At 37.8% G+C, this 16,758-nt stretch overlaps 1 protein-coding gene across 2 annotated transcripts; it reads right to left on the bottom strand.

Annotated features, from left to right (window-relative positions):
- Positions 1-1,571: 1,571 nt before the first annotated feature.
- Positions 1,572-16,224, bottom strand: irx6a (iroquois homeobox 6a). 2 transcript variants are annotated; one of them, XM_061877245.1, is made up of 7 exons: positions 15,732-16,224; positions 14,845-15,165; positions 10,286-10,395; positions 9,784-10,079; positions 4,203-4,829; positions 4,008-4,122; positions 1,572-2,105 (listed from the first exon to the last, which is right to left on the bottom strand). In XM_061877245.1, exons 1-6 carry the CDS (start codon positions 15,795-15,797, stop codon positions 4,013-4,015), a joined length of 1,530 nt encoding a protein of 509 aa, XP_061733229.1. In that variant the 5' UTR covers positions 15,798-16,224; the 3' UTR covers positions 1,572-2,105; positions 4,008-4,012. The 2 variants fall into 2 exon arrangements, with proteins under 2 accessions (XP_061733229.1, XP_061733234.1); XM_061877250.1 differs by having other exon boundaries at positions 14,845-15,115; positions 15,732-16,223.
- Positions 16,225-16,758: the final 534 nt, after the last annotated feature.

Genomic DNA, 16,758 nt, shown 5'->3' with positions numbered 1-16,758 from the left:
CATTATTAGTACGCTAACTTTTTTTAGCTCATTTTGCAGGGGAACACCAAAAAATTATGTATTTTTTTGTGCACCCCTAAAAATGTTCCACCTCACCGTTACCTTCCACAGCATTGAATGTGCCTTACCCTAATTTAAGTTATGGATTAGCAATGTTGTGCCAGAAAATATTAAATAACTAATTTCCCCTTGTTTTTAGTCTCAATCGTGCATTCAAGTTTGTAAATTCAAGTTTGTAAATTCAAGTAGTATAAACATTGTTTTACACACACAAAAAAAGGGTGACAATATGTTTTGGGGAGGCAGTTTTTTAAATAAAATTCTTCATGCATCATTTTTCTTCGCACCAATTAAAGGAACTGTATTATTTACATTTAGGCTATTCGTGTTTTCACACTTAAAATGGCTTTTTTTCTTATATCCCAACACAGTGTTAGTGTTCAAATGTGTTAAAAGTAAGTGCATCTCTATATTCCTTCAAAACCGCTCTAAAACAAAACCTCCAGGTAACTTCAACCCATTACTAATACCCTCCTCCATTCACATCCCATCTCCCCGGATTGTAAATAACCTAATGTAAATAATCAAATGTATTTCTAATGTATATACTTTTTCTTATGCTATCTGAACTCACTATGTTCTCTGCTGGCTGTACATATCCTACTAAGTAAGACCTACACTGTTTCAATGTCCATTTCTCTGTTGATGCAATTGTTGATGACTGAAGTACTGATATCAACCAAGGCTCCTCATCCCAACCTCCAAAATGGAAAAAAAGGAAATAATTCAATGTATATACTATGATGATTAACCTGTGTGAAGACTGTATTATGCTGATAGTACATATTTGTACCATGAATTGATTAACGTGGACCCCGACTTAAACAAGTTGAAAAACGTATTCGGGTGTTACCATTTAGTGGTCAATTGTACGGTATATGTACTGAACTGTGCGATCTACGAATAAAAGTATCAATTAATCAATCAATCAAAGTGTGTGTATTGTTACAGTGGCCACAAGTATTGACTATGCTTGTTAAATTAAACATCTGTCTTGTTTTATTGAATACTTGGGCCTACTACGCTACTGTACTTTGGTAATGATAATGGTACTCGGAGAGCCACGATTTTTCTTAGGTCGTACTCGAATAAAAGGAGTTTGAAAACCAATTCTGTAGAATCTACAAATCTTATTTCGAAATTTTCTGTAAAAGTTTCAAGACAAGTCCAGTTTCACACTGGAACGGGTTATTGATCATTTGTTCAATCTTCTGCAGTGAAAAAAGTTTTACGATCGTCTTTTTAGTAATCAACTTGGAGCGCGTCATTAGTTGTAACGAGATGGGCTGTTGGCAAACGAGGCGAATCAAAGCAACTTTGATGGAGCGTGTGAATGGTTTGATGCTACAAATGACCTTTTAATGAACACAATGCCAAGTTAGTGCAGCACACCGGGGACGCGCCATCATTCAAGCATGTGTTCCGGCGTCCCGGCTACAAAGCGCTCGGCGCCGCTAGCGATTAGAGGATGTCAGCGCGGAGACCGGGACGCCTTTCTTCTGCAACTCGTGGATTCGGCTCACGCGCGTCAAAGTGGAGACGATCAACTTTGATCAACTCTACTTCTTCCGGTCTTTGAAAGCGCGCCCCCTCAGGTCTTTAAATAGCCATGACACAGAAAAGTCTTGGAAAAAAAACATGTATTTTTAGAAAAAAAAATAACAAAACAAAAAAACACACAGAATTTGTTCACATTTTTACACAATAACACAACACATTGAACTGAATAAGTGGCCATTTTTGTCTCTTTTTGAAGACAAATGCACAACAATACACTTTTTGAACAGAACACTTAGAGGAGACACAAAGTCACTCAACAAACATTTCCACAATAAATAAAATAAATACACAAATAAGCGATTGCCACACACATTTCTCATACCTTTGTATGGTTTTTGCATAAAGTCCTCAATACCGTATATGTAAAAAAAAAAAAAAAAGTTGTGCAAAATGTTCCACACTGCAAATGTCCCACTGAGACCAGTATGTCCATTAGTGCATAATTAACTTCCCTAGTTTGTTATCGTGGGATGTCTTCCGTTCATCTAGAGGGGATAACAAAAAGAAGAAATAGGATGTTAAATTGACAAAAAAAACAATAAAAAGTTTCCTTAAAGTATGATCATGTTGTTTTATTTGAGTGACTGGCCACAACATTACTAATCAGATCTAGTATGTATCATTGTTTGCCTTGATAATAATCTATCAATAAACATTTTATACTGTGCGTTAGGGGTGTGGGAAAAAATCGATTCGAACACTAATTGATTCTCATTTTGAAAAGAATTTTTTTTTTTTTTCTTAATCAATCCAACAAAACAATACACAGCAATACCTTAACAATGCAATCCAATTCCAAAACCAAACCTGACCCAGCAACACTCAGAACTGCAATAAACAGAGCAATTGAAAGGAGACACAAACACGACACAGAACAAACCAAAAGTACTGAAACAAAATTAAATAATATCAACAACAGTATCAATATTAGTTATAATTTCAGCATAGAAGTGATTAAAAAATCCCTTATTGACATTATCATTAGACATTTATAAAAATATTAAAAAAAGAACAATAGTGTCACAGTGGCTTACACTTGCATCGCATCTCATAAGCTTGACAACACACTGTGTCCAATATTTTCACAAAGATAAAATAAGTCAAATTTTTGTTTTTTTTAATAGTTTAAACCAGATTACATTATTGCAATCAGTTGATAAAACATTGTCCTTTACAATTATAAAAGCTTTTCTTTAAAAATCTACTACTCTGCTTGCATGTCAGCAGACTGGGGTAGATCCCGCTGAAATCCTATTGAATGAATACGGAATCGTTTTGAATCGGAAAAATATCGTTTTTTAATCGAGAATTGCGTCGAATCGAAAAAATCGATATATTATCGAATCGTGACCCCAAAAATCGATATTGAATCGAATCGTTGGACACCCAAAGATTCGCAGCCCTACTGTGCATGAATGCACAAAGGTGAGCTTTGTTGACATTATTAATCAGACATATTTGGTCACTGCATGACTGCAAGCTAATCGATGCTAACTTTATATTTATGCTAACGGTATGTACATAATGCATCATTATGCCTCATTTGTAGCTATATTTGAGCTCATTTTATTTGCAGTTTCCGTTTCCTTCAACTTGAACACACACATCTTTTACCCTCTGATCATTCTAAGCCAGTCATTTCCAGGAGTTATCGCACTCTCTGAAAAGCCTCCGTTTTAGTAATGTTTTTAATTTTGTAAAAATGTGTAGAATAAATATTACATTTGAACATTTCTGTCAATGAGGATTTTCTTCAGCCTGCGACACATAGTTATTTTGATAGTAGGCTGATATAGACACTTATATATCCAGCAGTGGAGGCTCCTCCATGGGGTCTTGGGGTACTAGGAAGTAAACCCCTTTACTACCGTTACCCCAGGTGGCCCTCGGCAAAGGCCTAGTACCTGACTGCCCCCTAGCCAGGGATATGGTGAAGACCTCAACGGCGGAGCAGGCTGAAGATGGTAGATTTAAGGACTACCACAACGGCTGCAATGGCGGAAGAAGGCTGCAGCAGAAAAGGGTCCCCAGTCATCTTGGACTCCATGCCACTGGACCCTGACCCGTTTCTGTCAAGGATCGTGTGGTGACTGTCTGTGCACCAGTCTCCCCACGTAGAACTAAGTCATACACAGGCATCCTCCATAAAGGGATACACCCCTACCAGAAGGATCGTCATACTCCTTCGAGTGACTGCCGATAATCATAGACACTTACATCATATGTTGTCTTCTTTACAACACTTATGAAAGGCTTATTTTTGTATATTTGGTCCAATATGGCTCTTTCAACATTTTGGGTTGCCGACTCCTGCCTTAGACAGTTGAGGTGTACCTAATGATAGGTCCTTCTTGATTCCGAAGGATTAGTTTCAGGGCGACACCCACCTGCTTCACCTCTTCATCGCAGGTCTGAATGCCGCAGCCTTGTCTTCATGCATGCTCGCACAGGCGTCACTGAGTTCTGATGATTGGGATGTGTCTGCCGCCTTGCTGGAGAATCCTACGCAGGCGCGGAAGAAAATCAAATACAGTCTTGGAAAGACCAACAATTTGAAAAAGTGACAACTAAAGCGGACGTACCTTCCGAGGTGGAGTACTGGCATGCGTCAGGGAGCGCAGCGTAGGACGGACAGTGCAGTTGCAGGCCCTTGTGATTGTAGCTGCCAGGGCCGTAGACTTTGGAGTGCAAAGAGGGGCTCTCGGGAAAGGGGTTCACAGCACCGGGGACATCCTGGAGGCCTCTCATGAGCCCGCATTGTCCGCCAGGAGCGCCAGCCAACCGCTGGAGCTGGCAGTCCCCGCTGGAGTTCCTCAGCTCGGGTACGTGCTGGGGGCTCAGGATGACACCCGAAGCCGCCGTACGAGCCAGAGACCAAATCCTCGGTTTGTCTGAAGCTTCAAAGTGAGACAGGGTCAATGTCCCTGTGGTGGAAGCGGTCTTCGACGGATCCAAGAAGTCGGGCGGAAGGGAAGGGAGGCCGGGTTTGACGGCGCAGGGGAAGGCGTGGTGGAAGCTGTTGACCACGTTGAGGTGAAGCTCCGAGGAACAGTCTCTCTTTGGGGGCGAGCCAGGTAGGGACCTATGAAGGTCCCGCTCGTCCGAGACCACCTTTTCACATTCGCTTTCCAGCTTGTCGCAGTCGTCCTCGTCCATGTCGTCCAAATCGCTCAAGTGCAAGTCCTTTTCTTCCTTGCAGTCGCTGGAATCTGCGGAATGTGAAGACAACTGTGAGCTCGGAAGCAGGATAAGGACTACGAACAACAGCAGGTTACTTCCTGGTTCTAATTGTTGGTAGAATAATGAACAACCTTTCCAGGTGGGGAGAACAGTTTTAGAAAGAAAATAAATAAGTGTTAAGTATTTAGTTGGTGTAATTGTTCGCAGGCTAATTCTTGGTTCATGAAGGACAACACAAAATGTTTTTGAAAGAAAACTGAGTTAGGTACTTCCTGGTTCATGAAGGACGACGTTAAACATTATTGAAAAAAAATGAGTTGGTTAGCTAGGTACTTTCTGGTTCATGAAGAACGATACAAAACATTTTTTATAATATAATTTGGTTAGTTCCCTTGTTACTTCCTGGTTCATGAAGGACAACGTTAAACATTATCGAAATAAAAATGAGTTAGTTAGCTAGGTACTTTCTGGTTCATGAAGAACGATACAAAACATGTTTATAATAAAATCTGGTTAGTTCCCTAGTTACTTCCTGGTTCATGAAGGACAACGTTAAACATTATCGAAATAAAAATGAGTTAGTTAGCTAGGTACTTTCTGGTTCATGAAGAACGATACAAAACAAGTTTATAATAAAATCTGGTTAGTTCCCTAGTTACTTCCTGGTTCATGAAGCATGACACAAAACATCAACAAAATAAAAGTGAGTTAGTTCGCTCGGTACTTATTGATTCATGAAGAATGACGCTAAACATTATTGAAATAAAAGTGAGTTAGTTAGCTACGTACTTCCTGGTTCATGAAGGACGATACAAAACATGTTTTAAACAGAGGGGAGTTAGTTCACTCGATACTTCCTGGTTCACGAAGGATGCAACAAATCATTTTTATAACAAAAGTGAATTAGTTAGCTTGGCACTTCCTGGTTCATGAAGAACGATACATAGCATTTTTATAATAAAAGTAAGTTAGTTAGTTAGATACTTCCTAGTACATGAAGGATGATGCTAAATGTTATCAAAAATAAAAGGGAGTTAGTTAGCTAAATACTTCCTGGTTCATGAAAGACGACACTGTAATATTCCCATGTACTGAATAAACTGCAGGACGATTTCTTCAGGCTTTGAGTTGTGTTTTTATTCCAACAGGTCATCTACATCCAACTTCTCTACCAATAACTGTCTCTCCTACTGACTTCCTGTATCCAAGCTAGGACCCCTCCCTGGCCACCTTGAGCATGTAGTTGCCTAAACAGATTTCTGATTAAAATGCCACTCATCCAACATAGGGTCTTCATTGGCTATGAATATTACAGACACAAAATATTTTTACAATTAAAGTGAGTTCTTTCGCTGGATATTTCCTGGTTCATGAAGGACGACGATAAATGTTTTTTTTTGTTTTTTTTAAACGGGGTTAGTTAGCTCGTCACTTCCTTGTTGATGAAGAATGAAGCGACACATTTTTTTATAATAAAGTGAGTTAGTTAGCGAGATACTTCTTGGTTCATGAAAGACGAAACAAAACATTAAAATAAAAGTGAGTTAGTTAGCAACGTACTTTCTGGTTCACGAAGAATGAAACAAAAAAATTATTATAATAAAAATGAGTTAGTTCGCTCGGTACTTCCTGGTTCATGAAGGACGACGCTAAACATTATTAGAATAAAAGTGAGTTAGTTAGCTGAGTACTTCCTGGTTCATGAAGAATGAAACAAAGCATTTTTATAATAAAAGTGAGTTAGTTAGCTAGGTACTTCCTCATTTATGAAGGACGACGCTAAACATTATTAGAGTAAAAGTGAGTTAGTTAGCTGAGTACGTCCTGGTTCATGAAGAATGAAACAAAGCATTTTTATAAGAAAAGTGAGTTAGTTAGCTAGGTACTTCCCGATTTATGAAGGACGACGCTAAAAGTTATAAGTCATCAAAATAAAAGTGAGTTACTTCGCTAGGTACTTTCTGGTTCATGAAGAACGATACAAAACATTTTTATATTAAAAGTCAATTAGTTAGGTAGGTACTTCCTGGTTCATAAAGGATGACGCTAAATATTTTATAGTAAAAATTAGTTAGTTCGCTAGATATTTTCTGGGTCATAAAGCATGACACAAAACATTATTAAAATAAAAGTGAGTTAGTTAGCTAGGTACTTTTTGGTTAATGAAGGACGATGCTAAACATTATCAAAATAAAAGTGAGTTAGTTAGCTAGGTACTCTCTGATTCATGAAGGACGACACAAAATATTTTTTATAATAAAAGTGAGTTAGTTTGCTAGATACTTCCTGGGTCATGAAGCATGACACAAAACATTTTTATATAAAAAGTCAATTAGTTAGCTAGGTACTTCCTGGTTCATGAAGGATGACGCTCAATATTTCATAGTAAAAGTGAGTTAGTTCACTAGGTACTTTCTGGTAATGAAAGACAATACACAACATTTTTATAATAACAGTGAGGTAGTTGCTAGATACTTCCTGGGTCATGAAGGATGATGCTAAACGTTATCAAAATAAGCGTGAGTTAGTTAGCAAGGTACTTCCTGGTTCATGAAGGACAACGCTAAAAATTATTAAAATAAAAGTGAGTAAGTTCGCTAGGTACTTTCTGGTTCATAAAGGACGACACAAAACATTATTAAAATAAAAGTGAGTTAGTTAGCTCGGTACCTTCTGGTTCGTGAAGAACGACTCTGAACGTTATTAAAATAAGAGTGATTTAGTTAGCTTGGTACTTCCTGGTTCATGAAGGATGACACAAAATGTTATTAGAATGAGGGAGTCGAATAAAAATAAGTTTGTTAGCTAGGTACATTCTGGCTCATAAGGGGTGAAAAATTAAAATTGAAAGACAATACCAATTTTATGTCGGGATTCACGTATCAAGCAAATAAAAAGTTGTATTAGGTTAAGCTTGGTCACGCTTTTGTTCAGTAAATAGCAGGCTACTTCATTCCTGGTACAACTGCACAATTGAAACCTTAAAGAATCAAACGGTAAAGAATGAAAATAAATGATTTGATCGGCATAAAAATGTATTAGTTTTTTTTGCTACAGTAAGGTAACAATGTTTTAGCCCTTGAAAGGAAAATTCTGCACTTATTGAGAGTTAAGTTGAGCTGCGCTAGCGATGATCTTAAAGCCCCTCAAAGCGTCATAAAATGAAGTTTAAAAGCCGACACCCGTAACACATCCATACCTCAAACAAAAGGCACAACAAATAAAAACTGAGCCGAACTGAAATGTTGTTGGTTAATTAGCAGGATTCTTTCTAATCAATCAGGGATGACGTACGAATGGACGGATGTTAGTTAGCGTTAGGTGGTATGTACCATTGAAGTATTTTCAGTGGTTAAAGGCCTACTGAAATTAGATGTTCTTATTTAAACAGGGATAGCAGGTCATTCTATGTGTCATACTTGATCATTTCGCGATATTGCCATATTTTTGCTGAAAGGATTTAGTAGAGAACATCGACGATTAAAGTTCGCAACTTTTGGTCGCTAATAAAAAAGCCTTGCCTTTATCGGAAGTCGCAGACGATGACGTCACCGGTGGGAGGGCTCCTCACATCCTCACATTGTTTATAATGGGAGTCTCCAGCATCAAGGGCTATTTGGACCGAGAAAGCGACAATTTCCCCATTAATTTGAGCGAGGATGAAAGATTTGTGGATGAGGATATTGATAGTGAAGGACTAGAAAAAATAAATAAATAAAGTTTTTTAAAAAAAGGCGATTGCATTGGGAGTGATTCAGATGTTTTTAGACACATTTAATAGGATAATTCTGGGAAGTCCCTTATCTTTCTATTGTGTTGCTAGTGTTTTAGTGAGTTAAATAGTACCTGATAGTCGGAGGGGTGTGTCCACGGGTGTGTTGACGCCAGTTTCTAAGAGAAATTACAGCAGCTGCATGGACGGCGCAAGATCCGCTGATCTCCGGTAAGAGGCGACTTTTTACCACAATTTTCTCACCGAAACCTGCCGGTTGACAAGTGGTTGGGATCCATGTTCGCTTGACCGCTCTGATCCATAGTAAAGCTTCACCTCCGGGAATTTTAAACAAGGAATCGCCGTGTGTTTGTGTGGCTAAAGGCTAAAGCTTCCAACCTACATCTTTCTACTTTAACTTCTCCATTATTGATTGAACAAATTGCAAAAGATTCAGCAACACAGTTGTCCAAAATACTGTGTAATTGCGCGTTGAAAAGAGACGACTTTGAGCCGCAAGTGGTGCTAGCTAATATGTCCTCTACAACCAATAACGTCACAAACAAGCGTCATCATACCGCGACGTTTTCAACAGGAAACTGATCCATCCATCCATTTCCTACCGCTTATTCCCTTTCGGGGTCGCGGGGGGCGCTGGCGCCTATCTCAGCTACAATCGGGCGGAAGGCGGGGTACACTCTGGACAAGTCGCCACCTCATCGCAGGGCCAACACAGATAGACAGACAACATTCACACTCACATTCACACACTAGGGACCAATTTAGTGTTGCCAATCAACCTATCCCCAGGTGCATGTCTTTGGAGGTGGGAGGAAGCCGGAGTACCCGGAGGGAACTCACGCATTCACGGGGAGAACATGCAAACTCCACACAGAAAGATCCCGAGCGTGGATTTGAACCCAGGACTGCAGGAACTTCGTATTGTGAGGCAGACGCACTAACCCCTCTGCCACCGTGAAGCCCAGGAAACTCAGCGGGAAATTTAAAATTGTAATTTAGTAAATTAAACCGGCCGTATTGGCATGTGTTGCAATGTTGATATTTCATTATTTATATATAAACTATCAGACTGCGTGGTCGGAAGTAGTGGGTTTCAGTAGGTCTTTAAAATATGTACAGAATTAAGTTAGTCCAAAAATTGGGTGTGTGCTTTATAAATGTTTTGATATGCACCAAAATGGAATTGCCTATTATTCTGCCCATGCACAACTAAATGATACCGGATATGTCTCAAAATGTGCAGTTCCTACCTTTGGTGAGACAGTCCTGGTCGCCCTTGCCGATGTCGTCCTTCCTGTCGTCGTTGGCCTTGTTCTTGGGCGACCACGTCATCTTGTTCTCCTTCTTCAGCCTCCGGCGGGCGTTGGCGAACCAGGTGGAGACCTGGGTGAGGGTCATCTTGGTGATGATGGCCAGCATGATCTTCTCGCCCTTGGTGGGGTAGGGGTTCTTGCGGTGCTCGTACAGCCAGGTTTTCAAGGTGCTGGTGGTTTCCCGGGTGGCGTTCTTCCGTCTGGCCGTGCTGTTGAAGTCCACCGTCCCGTATCTGACACAGGAAAGGTAGACCGTAGAGCGTCACAAGAGCGCCCGTGTCTGACCGCTCGATATACACCTAAAACGCAGCTAACGCCCTGACCTTTGACAGGAACACGGCACACTAATGAAAAGTGGAAAGGGTTTTTGGCAAGCGACGCTCGCCCGGGCTTAAATTACACAAAGTGGACCGAAAAAAAATCGGAACATAAATCTCACCTGTCATACTGATACTGGCCCAGGGAGGGATCATAGGGATAGTAGGCTGCTGTCTGACTGATGCCCGAGTGCAAAGTGCCCGTGCTCTCCTTCATGTCGTATTGCGGATTCTGCCAGGGAAAAAAAAAACAACATTAATTTTTATGCAACATTTTATACGCAAAATTATAGCAATACAAAATTAAGGGGGGTTTAGCGTTTTGGTTCATAAAAAGTAATAAAGATTGCTGGCACTGTCAAATTAAATGAGTTAACGGATGTGATTAATCACAAAATATTATCCATTAATCGTGTATCAACGCAGATTAATCATCCAGTTTAATTTGAGCGAACATGAAAGTTGGAGGAGGTTATTGCATATCACTTTAAAACAGATTTTAGTTTTTTGACAAATAAATGACGGTGTAAAGCAGGGGTCACCAACCTTTTTGAAACCAAGAGCTAATTCTTGGGTACTGATTAATGCGAAGGGCTACCAGTTTGATACACACTTAAATAAATTGCCAGAAATAGCCAATCTGCTCAATTTACCTTTAACTCTATGTTATTATAAATAATCAATTATATTTATCGTTGTGGAAACACTGATCATCTTAATGATTTCTCACAATAAATATATATTTTTGATGACATGTTTTAAATAGGTTAAAATCCAATCTGCACTTTGTTAGAATATATAACAAATTGGACCAAGCTATATTTCTAACAAAGACAAATCATTATTTCTTCTAGATTTTCCAGAATTATTTTTTTTAAAGAAATTCAAAAGACTTTGAAATAAGATTCAAATTTGATTCTACAGATTTTCTAGATTTGACAGAATTTTGGGGGGGCTTTTAATCAAAATAAGTTTGAAGAAATATTTCACAAATATTCTTCATCGAAAAAACAGAAGCTAAAATGAAAAATTTAATTAAAATTTGTCATTATTCTTTAAAATAAAAAAATAAATTTACTTGAGCATTTAAATTGTCAGGAAAGAAGAGGAAGGAATTTTAAAAGGTCAAAAGGTATACAGGTATAATCTTAAAATCATTTTTAGGTTGTATTTTTTCTCTAAAATTGTCTTTCTGAAAGTTATAAGAAGCAAAGTAAAAAATAAATGAGTTTATTTAAACAAGTGAAGACCAAGTCTTTAAAATATTTTCTTGGATTTTCAAATTCTATTTTAGTTTTGTCTTTCTTAGAATTAAAAATGTCGAGCAAAGCGAGACCAGCTCGCTAGTAAATAAATCAGATTTAAAAAATAGAGGCAGCTCATTGGTAAGTGCTGCTATTTAAGATATTTTTAGAACAAGCTAGCGGGCGACTCATCTGGTCCTTACGGGCACCACGTTGGTGACCCCTGGTGTAAAGTCATTTTTAGATGGGACATCCTGAGGATAAAATAAATTTGGGGTCCTTTTTAAAATTGATACCAATTCTGCAAACAAGCGTTTGCTAGATAGATAGATAGACAGATAGATAGATAGATAGATAGATAGATAGATAGATGGTTAGATAGATAGATAGATAGATAGATAGATAGATAGATAGATAGATAGATAGATAGATAGATAGATAGATAGATAGATAGATAGACAGGGGTCACCAACGTGGTGCCCGCGGGCACCAGGTAGCCCGTAAGGACCCGATGAGTCGCCCGCTGGCCTGTTCTAAAAATAGCTCAAATAGCAGCACTTACCAGTGAGCTGCCTCTATTTTTTAAATTGTATTTATTTTCTAGCAAGCTGGTCTCGCTTTGCTCGACATTTTTAATTCTAAAAGAGACAAAATTCAAACAGAGTCTGAAAATCCAAGAAAATGTTTTAAAGACTTGGTCTTCACTTTTTTAAATAATTTCATTTATTTATTTACTTTGCTTCTTATAACTTTCAGAAAGACAATTTTAGAGAAAAAATACAACCTAAAAATGATTTTAGGATTTTTAAACACATATACCTTTTTACCTTTTGAATTCCTTCCTCTTCTTTCCTGACAGTTTAAATCAATGTTCAATTTTTTTTATTTTTTTTTTGGTAAAGAATAATAAGTACATTTTAATTTAATTCTTCATTTTAGCTTCTGTTTTTTCGACAAACAATATTAGTGAAATATGTCTTCAAACTTATGATTAAAATAAAAATAAAAATATTCTGGCAAATCCAGAAAATCTGTAGAATCAAATTAAAATCTTATTTTAAAGTCTTTTGAATTTCTTTAAAAAAAATTGTTCTGGAAAATCTAGAAGAAATAATGATTTGTCTTTGTTAGAAATATAGCTTGGTCCAATTTGTTATATATTCTAACAAAGTGCAGATTGGATTTTAACCTATTTAAAACATGTCATCAAAATTCTAAAATTAATCTTAATCAGGAAAAATTACTAATGATGTTCCATAAATTATTTTTTTAATTTTTTCAAAAAGATTCGAATCAGCTAGTTTTTCTCTTCTTTTTTTCAGTTTAATTTTGAATTTTAAAGAGTCAAAATTGAAGATAAACTGTTTAAAATTTTAATTTTCATTTTTTCGTGTTTTCTCCTCTTTTAAACCGTTCAATTAAGTGTTTTTTTCATCATTTATTCTCTACAAAAAACCTTCCGTAAAAGGAAAAAAAATGTACGGCGGAATGACAGACAGAAATACCCATTTTTTTATATATATAGATTTATTTATTAAAGGTAAATTTAGCAAATTGGCTATTTCTGGCAATTTATTTAAGTGTGTATCAAACTGGTAGCCCTTCGCATTATTCAGTACCCAAGAAGTAGCTCTTGGTTTCAAAAAGGTTGGTGACCCCTGATTTAGAGAAAATTAAATATAATCTGAGGGGTACACCAAAACACTTTGACTTGACTTGGGGCTGCATAACTAGTTAAATAGCTAAATTAAAGACACTATATGATAAACGTGACACTCACTGTTGACAATGACCTTTTTCACTTACCTCAACTCTACAAAAAACCTTCCGTAAAAGGAAAAAAAATGTACGACGGAATGACAGACAGAAATACCCATTTTTTACATATATAGATTTATTTATTAAAGGTAAATTGAGCAAATTGGCTATTTCTGGCAATTTATTTAAGTGTGTATCAAACTGGTAGCCCTTCGCATTAATCAGTACCCAAGAAGTGGCTCTTGGTTTCAAAAAGGTTGGTGACTTCTGATTTAGAGAAAATTAAATATAATCTGAGGGGTACACCAGAAAAATTTGCCTCGACCTGAGGCTGCTTAACTAGTTACATAGCTAAATTAAAGACACTATACGATAAACGTGACACTCACTGTTGACAATTAACTTTTTCACTTACCTCAACTCTACAAAAAACCTTCCGTAAAAGGAAAAAAAATGTACGGCGGAATGACAGACAGAAATACCCATTTTTTTTTATATATAGATTTATTTATTAAAGGTAAATTTAGCAAATTGGCTATTTCTGGCAATTTATTTAAGTGTGTATCAAACTGGTAGCCCTTCGCATTATTCAGTACCCAAGAAGTAGCTCTTGGTTTCAAAAAGGTTGGTGACCCCTGATTTAGAGAAAACTAAATATAATCTGAGGGGTACACCAAAACACTTTGACTTGACTTGGGGCTGCATAACAACTTAAATAGCTAAATTAAAGACACTATATGATAAACGTGACACTCACTGTTGACAATTACCTTTTTCACTTACCTCAACTCTACAAAAAACCTTCCGTAAAAGGAAAAAATTACGACGGAATGACAGACAGAAATACCCATTTTTTACATATATAGATTTATTTATTAAAGGTAAATTGAGCAAATTGGCTATTTCTGGCAATTTATTTAAGTGTGTATCAAACTGGTTGCCCTTCGCATTAATCAGTACCCAAGAAGTGGCTCTTGGTTTCAAAAAGGTTGGTGACTTCTGATTTAGAGAAAATTAGATATAATCTGAGGGGTACACCAGAAAAATTTGACTCGACCTGAGGCTGCTTAACTAGTTACATAGCTAAATTAAAGACACTATACGATAAACGTGACACTCACTGTTGACAATTAACTTTTTCACTTACCTCAACTCTTTTTTTCCCTTTGTTGTTGTTGTTTTTATTCAGTGACACTTCTCTGTTTTGTTTTTGTTGTTACTTTTTTTCCCCCTTTTACTTAGTTAATGTTATTTTCTATATACTTGTGGTGGGTGAAGAGGAGGGCAGTACATTGCTACCCACTATGACTGAAATGTAGGACGGGGGGGGGGGGGGGGGGGGGGAGGTGTTGTTATTTTACTCATAATATTTTTCTGTAATTTTGTATTTTTTTTTTGTATTTTTGTAAAAAAAAATGTATTTTTGGGGTGAAGGGACAGAAAGGGGTCTGTTTTCTCAGTACTTGTATTATAATTTCCCTATCAAATTAATTAATAAATATTATTTTTACAAATAAATAATAAAATATACAGTAGGCTTTATGCATATTTTTGCATGTTTTTTTTTTCTTGTTTTTTTTATACAAACAAATGGGGCTTTTTGAAAGTTTGCACTGTGTAAAAAAAATGGATTAATTGATCCAGATCCACTCCCTCCCCCCTTCTTGAGTGCAGCCCACCAGAGAGGAGTAGATAGCGGCGGAAGGGTCTGCTCCATAGGGGAAGTAGTTGGCGTAGTTCTGGCTGGCTGCAGCCGCCGCCGCGTAGGGGGATCCGGCGTACACGCCCAGAGCCGCGTTGAGCTCCGAGCGACTCCCCGTCAGCAGCCGGTTCTCGTAAGGCGGGCAACAGAAGGAGGCGGCGGCGGCGGCAGCGGCAGCGGCGGCTGCTGCCGCGGCCGCGGCGGAGGTGGAGTTCTGCGCCCCCGCCGTGGACCCGTCCGGTACCGACCTGGAAATCGAATCGCAGCAAGTCGTACTGGGGTTTGCCGACACGAAAAACTGCACAGAGAAAAATAAATGGTGGAGATTTTAGATTGAAAAAAAAAAACAACAACAAAAAAAAAACTTGACAGTTAGTTTGGAGCTTTTTTAAAAAAAATAAAAAAATAAAAACATTTTATTGAGGTAAGTAACTTTTGTAACAATTCCTGAAATGGGACAAAGTTTGGGGGGGATTTTGAATTTTCGAGTTCTGAACGGGACAAGCGGTAGAAAAATGGAAAGATGGATGGAATATATAATGCTTGTTTTCTTTTTTTTTATTAAAAGAAAGTGCTCAGACTTTAACCTCAGCAAAACATGTACCTTAAAACTAAAATGTAGAGATTTGATTGCGCGCCAGATTAGTGCGTGGTGCGTAATTACGCACGGCGCGCAATAGGTGACATTCATCACTATTGTCACCAAGGGGGGAGAAAAAAAGTTCATTCATAATTCAGCGTTATTGGACACGGGGTGCGTGTGTGTGTCAATATTCGGCACGACAACATCACGCGTGGAGAGGGGAGGAACACACACCGATCTAAGTTAAAGAAGAAGAAAAAAAAGTTATAAAAGAGACTTACCTGTGAGGTTGCATTGTAAGGATATCCAAATTGAGAGAAAGACATCTCGCCTTCTTTTGTAACCATCAGCAATATTCCTCCTCAAGCCTCGGATAGATCGATTGCTTCCCCCCCACAAAAAAAAAAAAAAAAAATCCACCTCAAATCCACGGGCATACACGCGTTTCCACACGGCCTTTCTTTTTTTTTCCACCCCCTTTCTCTCTTAATAATACATGACTTTCGCCACATATAGGAGGGAATAGGACTTGAAGACTGGCACCATGCTGCAGATTGTTTTATATGAATGAATAATCCCCCTCCTCTTCTAAGGATCTGAAATTAAGCGTCATTAAAGGGGAAAAAAATGTTGTTGTGGAAGGAGGCTTAAAGGATAACGAAAGACTTGCAAGATATGGACTGTGCTTGTGCTATTATTTGTGCCTCAATAGTTCTTTAGCATGCATCCATGCAAGGGGAGCTGCGTGACGTCACTGTAATCCCAGTGATGGGATAAAGTCTTTTTGCCAATCATGTCTAATACAAGGTTTTTTATTTATTTTTTAAAGATGCACAGATAGTGAGGCTAGGGCACTAAAATTAGGGGAAAAAAACAATGTCATTGGATACAAAATGTTTTATTTTCATGTTCAAGTTATTGATATGTATTAATGATGAGAACAGGAATGTTTTTTTTTTGTTTTTTTGTTTTTGTTTTTTGGCAGGCCAGTAACGCAGTGATTGATGTCTCTCTGGGGACCTGCGTGACCACGACGCGCCTGTGCGTAATTGTGTCAATTAACGAATGCTCCACGCCCCGTGTTTAACTTGCAGGAGCCGAGTGAAAATATGCCTGGGAGGTGAAATCTGAAAAAAAAAAAAAATGCAGTAATTAAATATTAGAGTGGATGAGTGGGGGAGGTGAGGATTGCTTTTTAATTGAATGATGCTCAGTTGGAAGGATGGCAAAGTGAAATGAAGCTTTATTAAATCACCAGTAAACATTTTTTTTCTTCTTATATGGCTTTTTAATCATTAGATGCAATCA

Source organism: Nerophis ophidion, linkage group LG02 (genome assembly GCF_033978795.1).
Source record: "Nerophis ophidion isolate RoL-2023_Sa linkage group LG02, RoL_Noph_v1.0, whole genome shotgun sequence".
In the NCBI taxonomy this organism is placed as follows: Eukaryota; Metazoa; Chordata; class Actinopteri; order Syngnathiformes; family Syngnathidae; genus Nerophis; species Nerophis ophidion.
This window is presented reverse-complemented; position numbering and strand designations above follow the sequence as displayed.

Excerpts from the sequence above, each read along its gene's own strand:
- irx6a (XM_061877245.1), bottom strand. The coding sequence starts at position 15,797 with ATGGTTACAAAAGAAGGCGAGATGTCTTTCTCTCAATTTGGATATCCT. Across the intron at positions 10,080-10,285 it reads GGCCAGTATCAGTATGACAG|ATACGGGACGGTGGACTTCA; the intron begins GTGAGATTTATG and ends TTCCTGTGTCAG. Across the intron at positions 4,830-9,783 it reads CCAGGACTGTCTCACCAAAG|ATTCCAGCGACTGCAAGGAA; the intron begins GTAGGAACTGCA and ends CACATTCCGCAG.